Source organism: Rhinopithecus roxellana, chromosome 4 (genome assembly GCF_007565055.1).
Source record: "Rhinopithecus roxellana isolate Shanxi Qingling chromosome 4, ASM756505v1, whole genome shotgun sequence".
Lineage (NCBI taxonomy): Eukaryota > Metazoa > Chordata > Mammalia > Primates > Cercopithecidae > Rhinopithecus > Rhinopithecus roxellana.
This window is the reverse complement of record NC_044552.1, coordinates 168,528,631-168,542,147: the sequence shown is the minus strand read 5'-3', so window position 1 is coordinate 168,542,147 and position 13,517 is coordinate 168,528,631. Positions and strand designations below refer to the sequence as shown.

Genomic DNA, 13,517 nt, shown 5'->3' with positions numbered 1-13,517 from the left:
AGTAAGGAAAGGATCCAGTTTCAGCTTTCTACTTATGGCTAGCCAATTTTCCCAGCACCATTTATTAAATAGGGAGTCCTTTCCCCATTTCTTGTTTCTCTCAGGTTTGTCAAAGATGAGATGGCTGCAGATGTGTGGTATTGTTTCTGAGGACTCTGTTCTGTTCCATTGGTCTATCTCTATGTTCTGGTACCAGTACCATGCTGTTTTGGTTACTGTAGCCTTGTAGTATAGTTTGAAGTCAGGTAGCGTGATGCCTCCAGCTTTGTCGTTTTGACTTAGGATTGTCTTGGCAATGCGGGCTCTTTTTTGGTTCCATATGAACTTTAAAGCAGTTTTTTCCAATTCTGTGAAGAAACTCATTGGTAGCTGGATGGGGATGGCATTGAATCTATAAATAACCTTGGGCAGTATGGCCATTTTCACGATATTGATTCTTCCTATCCATGAGCATGGTATGTTCTTCCATTTGTTAGTGTCCTCTTTTATTTCACTGAGCAGTGGTTTGTAGTTCTCCTTGAAGAGGTCCTTGACATCCCTTGTAAGTTGGATTCCTAGGTATTTTATTCTCTTTGAAGCAGTTGTGAATGGAAGTTCATTCCTGATTTGGCTCTCTGTTTGTCTGTTACTGGTGTATAAGAATGCTTGTGATTTTTGCACATTAATTTTGTATCCTGAGACTTTGCTGAAGTTGTTTATCAGCTTAAGGAGATTTTGGGCTGAGACAATGGGGTTTTCTAAATATACAATCACGTCATCAGCAAACAGGGACAACTTGACTTCTTCTTTTCCTAACTGAATACCCTTGACTTCTTTCTCTTGCCTGATTGCCCTAGCCAGAACTTCCAACACTATGTTGAATAGGAGTGGTGAGAGAGGGCATCCCTGTCTTGTGCCAGTTTTCAAAGGGAATTTTTCCAGTTTTTGCCCATTCAGTATATTAGCTGTGGGTTTGTCATAAATAGCTCTTATTATTTTGAGGTACGTTCCATCAATACCGAATTTGTTGAGCGTTTTTAGCATGAAGGGCTGTTGAATTTTGTCAAAAGCCTTTTCTGCATCTATTGAGACAATCATGTGGTTCTTGTCTTTGGTTCTGTTTATATGCTGGATTACGTTTATTGATTTGCGAATGTTGAACCAGCCTTGCATCCCAGGGATGAAGCCCACTTGATCATGGTGGATAAGCTTTTTGATGTGCTGCTGAATCCGGTTTGCCAGTATTTTCTTGAGGATTTTTGCATCGATGTTCATCAGGGATATTGGTCTAAAATGTTCTTTTTTTGTTGTGTCTCTGCCAGGCTTTGGTATCAGGATGATGTTGGCCTCATCAAATGAGTTAGGGAGGATTCCCTCTTTTTCAATTGATTGGAATAGTTTCAGAAGGAATGGTACCAGCTCCTTCTTGTACCTCTGGTAGAATTCAGCTGTGAATCCATCTGGTCCTGGAGTTTTTTTGGTTGGTAGGCTATTAATTATTGCCTCAATTTCAGAGCCTGCTATTGGTCTATTCAGGGATTCAACTTCTTCCTGGTTTAGTCTTGGAAGAGTGTAAGTGTCCAGGAAATTATCAATTTCTTCTAGATTTTCTAGTTGATTTGTGTAGAGGTGTTTATAGTATTCTCTGATGGTAGTTTGTATTTCTGTGGAGTCGGTGGTGATATCCCCTTTATCATTTTTTATTACGTCTATTTGATTTTTCTCTTTTCTTCTTTATTAGTCTTGCTAGCGGTCTGTCAATTTTGTTGATCTTTTCAAAAAACCAACTTCTGGATTCATTGATTTTTTGGAGGGTTTTTTGTGTCTCTATCTCCTTCAATTCTGCTCTGATCTTAGTTATTTCTTGCCTTCTGCTAGCTTTTGAATGTGTTTGCTCTTGCTTCTCCAGTTCTTTTAATTGTGATGTTAGAGTGTCAATTTTAGATCTTTCCTGCTTTCTCTTGTGGGCATTTAGTGCTATAAATTTCCCTCTACACACTGCCTTAAATGTGTCCCAGAGATTCTGGTATGTTGTGTCTTTGTTCTCTTTGGTTTCAAAGAACATCTTTATTTCTGCTTTCATTTCATTATGTACCCAGTAGTCATTCAGGAGCAGGTTGTTCTGTTTCCATGTAGTTGAGCGGTTTTGATTGAGTGTCTTAGTCCTGAGTTCTAGTTTGATTGCACTGTGGTCTGAGAGACAGTTTGTTATAATTTTTGTTCTTTTACATTTGCTGAGGAGTGCTTTACTTCCAATTATGTGGTCAATTTTGGAATAAGTGCGATGTGGTGCTGAGAAGAATGTATATTCTGTTGATTTGGGGTGGAGAGTTCTATAGATGTCTATTAGGTCTACTTGGTGCAGAGATGAGTTCAATTCCTGGATATCCTTGTTAACTTTCTGTCTCGTTGATCTGTCTAATGTTGACAGTGGAGTGTTGAAGTCTCCCATTATTATTGTATGGGAGTCTAAGTCTCTTTGTAAGTCTCTAAGGACTTGCTTTATGAATCTGGGTGCTCCTGTATTGGGTGCATATATATTTAGGAGAGTTAGCTCTTCCTGTTGAATTGATCCCTTTACCATTATGTAATGGCCTTCTTTGTCTCTTTTGATCTTTGAGGGTTTAAAGTCTGTTTTATCAGAGACTAGGATTGCAACCCCTGCTTTTTTTTGTTCTGCATTTGCTTGGTAGATCTTTCTCCATCCCCTTATTTTGAGCCTATGTATGTCTCTGCATGTGAGATGGGTCTCCTGAATACAGCAGACTGATGGGTCTTGACTCTTTATCCAGTTTGCCAGTCTGTGTCTTTTCATTGGAGCATTTAATCCATTTACATTTAAGGTTAATATTGTTATGTGTGACCTTGATCCAGCCATTATGATATTAACTGGCTATTTTGCTCGTTAGTTGATGCAGTTTCTTCCTAGCCTCGATGGTCTTTACATTTTGGCATGTTTTTGCAATGGCTGGTACCGGTTGTTCCTTTCCATGTTTAGGGCTTCCTTCAGGGTCTCTTGTAAGGCGGGCCTGGTGGTGACAAAATCTCTAAGCATTTGCTTATCTGTAAAGCATTTTATTTCTCCTTCACTTATGAAACTTAGTTTGACTGGATATGAAATTCTGGGTTTAAAATTCTTTTTTTTTAAGAATGTTGAATATTGGCCCCCACTCTCTTCTGGCTTGTAGATTTTCTGCCGAGAGATCTGCTGTTAGTCTGATGGGCTTCCCTTTGTGGGTAACCCGACCTTTCTCTCTGGCTGCCCTTAAGATTCTTTCCTTCATTTCAACTTTGGTGAATCTGGCAATTATGTGTCTTGGAGTTGCTCTTCTGGAGGAGTATCTTTGTGGCGTTCTCTGTATTTCCTGAATTTGAATGTTGGCCTGCCCTACTAGGTTGGGGAAGTTGTCCTGGATGATATCCTGAAGAGTGTTTTCCAACTTGGTTCCATTTTCCTCCTCACTTTCAGGCACCCCAATCAGACGTAGATTTGGTCTTTTTACATAATCCCCTACTTCTTGTAGGCTTTGTTCATTTCTTTTTCTTCTTTTTTCTTTTGGTTTCTCTTCTCGCTTCATTTCATTCATTTGATCCTCAATCGCTGATACTCTTTCTTCCAGTTGATTGAGTCGGTTACTGAAGCTTGTGGATGTGTCACGTATTTCTCATATCATGGTTTTCATCTCTGTCATTTCATTTATGATCTTATCTGCATTAATTATTCTAGCTATCAATTCTTCCACTCTTTTCAATATTTTTAGTTTCTTTGCGCTGTGTACGTAATTCCTCCTGTAGCACTGAGAAGTTTGATGGACTGAAGCCTTCTTCTCTCATCTCGTCAAAGTCATTCTCTGACCATCTTTGATCCGTTGCTGGTGATGGGCTGTGCTCCTTTGCAGGGGGAGATGTGCTCTTATTTTTTGAATTTCCAGCTTTTCTGCCCTGCTTTTTCCCCATCTTTTTGGTTTTATCTGTCTCTGGTCTTTGATGATGGTGACGTACTGATGGGGTTTTGGTATAGGTGTCCTTCCTGTTTGATAGTTTTCCTTCTGACAGTCAGGACCCTCGGCTGTAGGTCTGTTGGAAATTGCTTGAGGTCCACTCCAGACCCTGTTTGCCTGGGTATCAGCAGCAGAGGCTGCAGAAGATAGAATATTGCTGAACAGCGAGTGTACCTGTCTGATTCTTACTTTGGAAGCTTCCTCTCAGGGGTGTAGTCCACCCTGTGAGGTGTGGGGTGTCAGACTGCCCCTAGTGGGGGATGTCTCCCAGTTAGGCTACTCAGGGGTCAGGGGCCCACTTGAGCAGGCAGTCTGTCCGTTCTCAGATCTCAACCTCCGTGTTGGGAGATCCACTGCTCTCTTCAAAGCTGTCAGACAGAGTCGTTTGCGTCTTCAAAGATTTCTGCTGCTTTTGTTGTTGTTGTTGTTAACTGTGGCCTGTCTCCAGAGGTGGAGTCTACAGAGACAGGCAGGTTTCCTTGAGCTGCTGTGAGCTCCACCCAGTTCGAGCTTCCCAGCGGCTTTGTTTACCTACTTAAGCCTCAGCAATGGCGGGCGCCCCTCCCCCAGCCTCGCTGCTGCCTTGTGGTTAGATTGCAGACTGCTGTGTTAGCAATGAGGGAGGCTCCGTGGGTGTGGGGCCCTCCTGGCCAGGTGTGGGATATTATCTCCTGGTGTGCCCGTTTGCTTAAAGCGCAGTATTGGGGTGGGTGTTCCCCGATTTTCCAGGTGTTGTGTGTCTCAGTTCCCCTGGCTAGGAAAAGGGATTCCCTTCCCCGTTGTGCTTCCCAGGTGAGGCGATGCCTCGCCCTGCTTCAGCTCTCGCTGGTCGGGCTGCAGCAAGGGACCAGCACCGATTGTCCGGCACTCCGTAGTGAGATGACCCCAGTACCTCAGTTGAAAATGCAGAAATCACTGGTCTTCTGTGTCGCTCGCGCTGGGAATTGGAGACTGGAGCTGTTCCTATTCGGCCATCTTGCTCCGCGACCCAAAAAAAACTTTCTAAATGATGAAATAGTTTCTAAATGATGAAATAGTTATTCTTTATGGAGTTTGATCAAGAATCAGAGTTTGACCAGTTGTTAACAATGAAGCCATTAATAAAATGATATATTAAGAAAAATCAGGAGATTATTTTCATAGAAATATGTAATTTCAAAGAATAAATAGAAGTAATTATTATAAATTTCCTCTCTCTGTAAAAACATATGAAAAAGGAAACCTAATTAAACTGAAATAAAAACCAGAGTATTTTACATGCATATACAAACAAAACTCCACTGACAAATCAGGCTAAGGTAATACTCAAATGAAGTAGTATAGTTCAACAGGAAATTCATGCAATAGTTATTGGGTAGCCACTACAGAAGCCCTCCCTTACTCTTCTTGAAATAACAATTACCTAGTTCAGAAAGTTCATGGATTTAAAAATTCTAATAGTATTCAAGTATAAATTTACATTTAAATTTTACAGTTAGTAGAATGGCATGACATACTTGTAACCCCTTTTAGAATATCAACAAATGTAAGCCATGTGACCAATCACTTGTAGGAAAGATGTCTAGTGTAAAACCCCTTCCTTTTCTTATATGTGACTGTAAGTCTTAATCATATTTGCAGATTCAGTTTTTCCATTTTTTTTTTTTCTGACAGGAGAAAGATTGATGTTATCTAGAATTATAGAATCAAAGTGTTAAAAAATCTGCAAAATTTTTTGTTTACCCCTATGCATGATGCACAAGTTAACTACAACATTGCTGTAAAGCATGGCACATCTTTTTTGCCCACAAAGTCTGAAAGGTGGAGGATTAGACTGGACCAAACTAGACTGAATCCGTTTGAATTGGAGAGTTTCAAATCTTTCTAATGGGGTCTTTCTATTTCATTTTCATAGCAACGTAGAACTAGTTTATTTTCTTAATATCAGGAATAAAATGACTCATCAAAAGACCTATAATGGAAGAAAAAAAATTAAGACCACTGTTTTATTTGTAAACATTAATCTTTTATTATTAATCACTAAAGTAATATATAGTATTCTGAAGAGTGTTATGTTGTAAAGTCCTTGCTTCATGTTATGTCACTTTCTAGGATCTACAAAGCCAATTTTTTATTGACAATTTTTTTGCACTTTGTCTTAGCATAGTTTATGTATTAGATTATTAATTAGATGATGCTAAATGCTGTTGTCCTGCATGTGTTCCATTAATCCGATATTCTGAATGATAAAGAGTTACTGTCCTTTCAGAGAGTGGTGACTAAACAAATTACATCAAAACACTTTAAGTATAATAAACAATTTATCATTTGATGATTCAGAAGACCTTGTGTTATATTCATGTGACTCAGAGCTGTCACTATTGATCTGGTTTTATGAACAATGTTTCCTGTAAAATAGAGGCATGCAATGGTAATTAATAGATGAACTAATGAAACTTTTTATATAAGTGAGCTTACTGTATGACAGAAAAGACACTAATAATTGCACACTGTGCAATCCGTGTGTGTAATCATTAGCATCTTTTCTTTTTAGCATTCAGTCAATAATATGTTGAGCAACTATTCTATGCAAGGCTTGGTATCAGGAGCTGTGTTACCACAAAGTATGGCAAAATTTCTTCCAACAGAGTCTAATTTATAAGAATAGAACTCTTGCCTCAATATAGGGAGTCCATTATATAACAACGACTTATTTTCCTTGAAAATATAATTAATAAATCTATTGCCTGTATCTCTTAATGGACCTACTCTAAAGGTATTTCTAATGTGGCCTGTATATGAATCATTTCCTATACATAGAACTCTTATACTACTAGTAGACATGTAATCAGAAAATTATTACCTAAGTTTGCATGGAAAAACTAAAATGTATTTATGAGTTGATTTTTGTTTTCATGTATGCTTATTAAATTTGCTCATTCTACAAATAGTCATTAGTGAAACACATTGCAGTATTTCACAAAAGAAGATAAATCAATGGATACTATTTCTCATTCAGTCCATATTATTATTTTAATGACTCATTAAAGTTTTGTTTTTGTCCTACATATCGATACAAAGTTGGCTACAAGATGTCTAATTACTGTGCTATCTCTTCATTCATTAATGCACAAAAATAATGTTTTTTTCAAGTACTGTGAGGTATCTCTGGGAGAACCCTTCATAAATATACATTTACATAAATATTTATGTTTCTACAAATATATATTTCTGGAATGTGAAATAATAAATCATTTATGATGATGAATGATAAAACAGAAAAACCACTGTAAATCAACTTGCTGATTTCAGAAACTTCAGTGTATAACTCAAACCTAAATTCTTAAAAGCATCCTAGCATTAGCAATAAGGCTTTAAAGAAATCTTCCGTATTTCAACTCGTATAATTGCTATGAGTTTAATTTGTTTTAAGTTAAAAGTATTAACTTTATTTTATTTAAAAAGTTTGAAAATAAGATTTGTCCAGTAAAAGCAAGAAGATAAGATACCTTTTTGGCAGTCTTTGGATTATTTAAAATCTTCAGATCTAATTTGATTAATGTTTTTATTGATATAATTGCTAGTTGAACAGTTTTTCTTTTCATAAAATTATACCTTCAGGTTTATTACTCTTTGTTAAAAAGCAATTATTATGGGTATATGTCGAATTTTTGGTAATACCCTGTTCATTGTTGATCATTTGCAATGATAAATTGTACCTAAGATCTAAATTGAAAAAATAAACAACATATTTGTAAATATATATGCGTGTATATATTCACATACATATGTACTATATATAAAATAAAATATAAGTAACTATCAATATACAATTATATAAAAATAAACATAAATTTTATACAAAATAGTTGGCCTGCGAACCTTGATGGGAATGCCTTGTGCACTTCTTTCCCAGTTTTAGAGATTAGTTTCTCATATCATTTCCAATTTGAATTATCATTAATTCAGGGTCAGATTTAGGTTAATATCAACATAGTAAAGGGGACAATGCAAATATCTTCAAGAGCTGACAAAACTAAAATCCTTTGACATTAGAGAATCATTGGCCAAAGCCAAGAATATTAAGCATATTTCAATACACTTAGTATTAAAATGTAAAATATTACTCATGTACTCACACGTGTATTTTTTCTTTCATGTAACAGCCCTCCTCATCTTTCCAAAAGGGTTTAAGTTGCCAAAATTATAAATTATTAACTCTATTCCTGAGTCTTGGAAGGTATATAACACTGCCTTTATCAAAATTTCTTCTTTCAACACTGTTTAACATTCTTTTTACTTTACATAATTATAATATTTACAGTAATTTGTTATGCCACCATATTAATTTTGAAGCAGCAATTTACAGCAAAAGGAAAATAGGTATGTTGGATTATTTTAAATGATCTGTGTATCTATTATTTAATTTTTAATTTTTCTCTTTTATGTAGAGTTACCTACCTGTTGACACTGTAGACTCTGGCATCCATCCAGTATATTTTTGCAGCACCCATTATATTGAAATGCTACTGAAGGCTGAGTTGCCTCTTGTGTTTTCAGCTTTTCACATGTCTGGCTTTGCACCATCACAGGTAATCCATAAGAGAGTAGCATTTCTTCAACTGCTTTATCTCAATGTCTTCAAATAAAACTGTGTTCTCATCAAATAAGGAAATACATTTAAATTAATAAAAGTGTGTATTTAAAATCATCAAACTAGCTTTTTCCCCCAGGCCTGTTATTATATAAGTTTGCTTTATAAAACTGTCTACTATTAACAAAATTTCAGCTATTCAGGGCATGAACTGTCTGAAAGTCTGTAGGCTTTTTAATGGAGATGGTAATACTTGTTTCATAATGCCAGTGATTAACTGAGGTAACAGAGGGCAAGAATTCTTGCCAACATTGTTTCGTATCTGAGATACTGTGTCTTATCTAACAAAAAATCCCAGTTGATTAACCTATGTGCCTCAGCCTTAGTTTCTACTGTTAGGATCTAGGAAGGCTTAATGTTTTTTTCTAGGGCCTCAAGTTACACAGTGCACAGCCTTGGTGGTCATATACAGTAGTAGCCACAGATCCTCCTTTCTGTGCATAGCCAGTCCTTCGTTGGTGGAGGTGTGCATTGTTGCTTCACTATGTTATAATCAGGCTAAAATTAATATTGTAGGGTTTAAACCTTCATCTGTCTTTAGAATTAAATCTTTAGGTCAGGGTCTGAGAGAGCAGAAATACTTAATCTAAAGTTGTAAGTATTAATAGTTTTGAGGCTCTTGACTCATGTTATCAAATGAATTTGATTGTGTTCTTCTAACAAAAATGAAGACTGTCCCTATTTTTCATGTTTGGGTATTTGGCTTTTTCAAAACTAATCACTAATTTAATAGGTGAAAATTGTTACCCTTTTTAAAATTTTGTGTTTCTTTGAACATTAGTAAGTTTAATGATATGTCCATAATTTTGTTAATTAATTGAATCTCATTAATTGCCCACCTATACTAGAGTGTATCTTATTGATTTGTAGACATTTTAAAGTAGCACCAACTGTCCAAATTGCTTCAATTCCTAAATTATATTTTACTTATTGTAACTTTGTATTATGTCTTAATGTTGAGTAAAAATAAGCCTATTATTTACTTTCCACCTTCCTCTAAAAAGTTAATTAACTATTTCTGTGTATACTACATATACTTTGAGATGTGTTTGCTCAATTTAAACTGGCCATTTAAATTTGGATCAGACTTAGATTGCTATTATGTTAAATTATAAATTATTTTGAGAAAAATTATGTTATTATACTCAGTCTATCTAGGAAGATAGTAAGCTTTTCCATTTGTTTGTTTTGTGTCATATCTAGTAAGACCATATTTTTTTCCACATGGATATGATACATTTCTCATTACAGATATTGCCAGTGAGTATAGTTTGAGATCTGTTTCAATTTTATTTTCTCTTTGGTTATGGCTAATAATTACTAAATATATATCTTTTTATATTCTGTTATATTTTTTCTAGACTTGTGTCGATTTATTTATATTCTCCATCTTTGTAATGTTAATATACTTTGTTTCATTTTGTTTTTATTAAATTATCTAGTGCTTCCAAAATAATTATACATAATTGCTTACATGTTTTAGACTTGAATTATTGAGAAATTATCCGGCATGTTATCATTAAGTAGTGTCTATTAGAGAGAATTATTCTACATCAATGCTATAGAAGAATCCTGCCAGTCTTGGTTTCTAAAGTATTGAATTTTGTCTCATTTAATTAAATTATCATGTAGAATTTCACCAATATATTTTATGATTAAGATTAACTTGATCTTGGGACTTCTTTGATATTTGTATGTGATACAGTAATAGATTTCTTAATAGTAAACTATCCTTGCGTTCCCTTAGATTTATCCTATAGGGAACCTTTTCCACTTACTTAGACACTAGTTTTTCTTAATAGTAAACTATCCTTGCGTTCCCTTAGATTTATCCTATAGGAAACCTTTTCCACTTAATTAGACACTAGTTTTTCTTGATATTATGATATGAGCTTTTATATTTATTTTGAAGAAACTTTATATCATTTATTAAATTGATTTGTATGAGGTTATTCTTCCTATTTTAAACTTTCTGAAGTTAATAAGAAATTTAAATATAGCAAGGAATTGCACGTAGTTTAAAGGAATACTCTTCCTTGGTCAATTTTTGCTCTTGCTTTATGTACCTAAAACGCTTTTTAGAATTTTAAATCACAAAATTTTTTAAGTCTGGTCAGAGGCAGTTGTTTAAACGTTTACTATAAACTCAATAATCAATTCTTTCTATTCTTCTAAAAAACTCAACTGGGAACAGTACATTCCTGAGAGTTCCTTTTTGCTTTTCTACTCTACGTTAGTGTCATGTGTATTGTCTAAAGAATACAGTAATTTATGAGTCTCTACCATATGCTCTTTAATTTAAAACTGGACCAACAAAGACTATGGGAAAACCTTGCAATACCTCAAGCCCTGCTCTATCGATTTAGTGATTAAAAAGAGAATATCCATCTAGTAATTGGATATATCTTTATCAGTTTTATGTATTTTTATTAATTTGGAACTACATGCAAATGGCAGATTTATTTAATAACAGCCACTTCATTATTTTGAAACAGTAATGCTATTCTTTCTCTTAAAGTCATATAAAAATGTCCTTTTAATGACTCCCCATGTGAGTTAATCTGTCTTAGGAAGTTGTATCATTGCTCTGTTGATATTATTTACCATTTTATTGCTAATTATAAAATATGAAAACAACTTTTAAGTAACTAAATAGGTATATGTGATTAAGTAATTATTTGGATACACATTTCGTAGCTTATTCATTTTGATCTAATTAGGAGCAGTGCTTTTTGAAGTTGTGTATTTTTAGGCACTGAGGAATTGGTTGATTAGTGAATAATTTGTAGGCAGATTGCTAAATGAAATACACAGATCTCTAAAGTAAAAATAAGCTCAACTGAAGTACAAAAAAATAAATGTAGTAAGAAATGCATATTTGTTGTAGAGTTTCTTTTAGTAGTAACTGAGTTTGGAAAGAAAAAAGAAATTCGAATATATATTATTTTTAAATGACCAACAGAAAATCAAATGTTCTCATTAACTTTTTGACTAATTTTATCTTTTGTTAAAAAAATGTCTTACTGTATTTTGTTCATTTTCCTGGCTTAAGAAGTACCATGTATCTTTAATGATTCATCTCTTATAATTCCTTGGAGTCACTATCCTGCATATCATTGATTATTATATTGTACTATGTCAACAATTAGGCTAACACAGATAATCCCCTGGATATAAAGTATAAAAACCTGCTTAGATTTTCTTATTTGCTGTTTTTTCCCCACTATTATGAAAGCAGGATTATAGAAAACTGTTTATTTTTTTGTGACACAATGCTTTTTGAAAATGTAAATCATACAAATGCAAAGCAGGATATGAAGGCTGGGCATGGCCCTTGTTCAGCGTCAGATTTATAAATGCATATGTCTTTATAAATGTGTATGTCTTCCCTCTCTTCATGTTTTGGATCCATTGCATCTTGAGATACTACCTTCTCCCTTCCTGTGAGTTATTTTTGCTTGTTGGTACTTGTCCTTTAATATATGTCCAGATGGAAATATCCTGGATCTTTTACAAGTATTTTGCTCTGTGTTTGTACACTGCTTCTGTACCCCTCTTTTAGTAGAAACACATGTCTTGCTTTGTGGAATCATTATTTGTATTCTTTACTTGCTCTTTTTAATTGAAGATCTTTAAAGGTATGGATATATATGTGCCTCACATCAGGTCCCTTGAGTTTCTGACACAGTGTCTTGCTTCATAGTATTACATTGTACTATATATACATAAGTGTATATATGTACTACATATACACACTTCATAGTATTGTACTATGAAGTGCAACAAAAATAGTCTTATGTTTTTCATGTTTCTTCATAGTATAAAGAGTGGTTATTTTTTCATTTAAAATTTTAACCTTTATTGTGTGACAGATGGAGAAATTCAGGATCAATGGAGTGAATTGACTTGCAGAGGTCATTCAGATAGTGTAAGGACTTGAAACCACTTTTATTCCAAGTTAGTTTTCTTCCTTACTTTACTGATACTTTTTCTATGATGAAGGCAAATGAAGCCAGAGGAGTTGTTAAAAATAGTATCTTTGAATCAGAAAACTATCATTTGTAAATCATACCTATTTTGACTTAATTGAGTATCTGTAGGTAATTGTTTTAACCAGACTTTTTTGACTTATGTTTTGTTATTATTATTATACTTTACGTTGTGGGGTACATGTACAGAATGTGCAGGTTTGTTACATAGGTATACATGTGCCATGGTGGTTTGCTGCACCCATCAACCCATCATCTACATTAGGTATTTCTCCTAATGCTCTCCCTCCCCTAGGCCCCCACGACGCAATAGGCCCCAGTCTGTCATGTTCCCCTCCCTTGTGTCCATGTGTTCTCATTGTTCAACTCCCACTTATGACTGAGAAGATGCGGTGTTTAGTTTTTGGTTCTTGTGTTAGTTTGCTGAGAATGATGGTTTCCAGCTTCATCCATGTCCCTGCAAAGGACATGAACTCATCATTTTTTATGGCTGCATAGCATTCCATGGTATATATGTGCCACATTTTCTTTATCCAGTCTATCATTGATGGGCAGTTGGGTTGGTTCCAAGTCTTTGCTGTTGTGAAAAGTGCCACAATAAACATACGTGTGCATGTGTCTTTATAGTAGAACGATTTATAATCCCTTGGGTATATACCCAGTAATGGGATTGCTGGGTCAAATGGTATTTCTGGTTCTAGATACTTGAGGAATCACCACACTGTCTTCCACAATGGTTGAACTAAGTTAAATTACACTCCCACCAACAGTGTAAAAGTGTTCCTATTTCTCCACATCTTCTCCAGCACCTGTTGTTTCCTGACTTTTGAATGATTGCCTTTCTAACTGGCGTGAGGTGGTATCTCATTGTGGGTTTGATTTGCATTTTTCTAATAACCAGTGATGATGAGCTTT

At 34.9% G+C, this 13,517-nt stretch overlaps 1 protein-coding gene across 2 annotated transcripts in view; it reads left to right on the top strand.

Moving 5' to 3' along the window:
• The window catches only part of TBC1D32 (TBC1 domain family member 32), a 255,150-nt gene that overhangs the window by 223,587 nt on the left and 18,046 nt on the right, over window positions 1-13,517 (top strand). For both annotated transcript variants that reach the window (XM_030929510.1, XM_030929511.1), the window contains one exon: window positions 8,411-8,551. In XM_030929510.1, coding sequence (XP_030785370.1) covers window positions 8,411-8,551 — 141 coding nt within the window. The remainder of the gene's footprint in view (window positions 1-8,410; window positions 8,552-13,517) is intronic.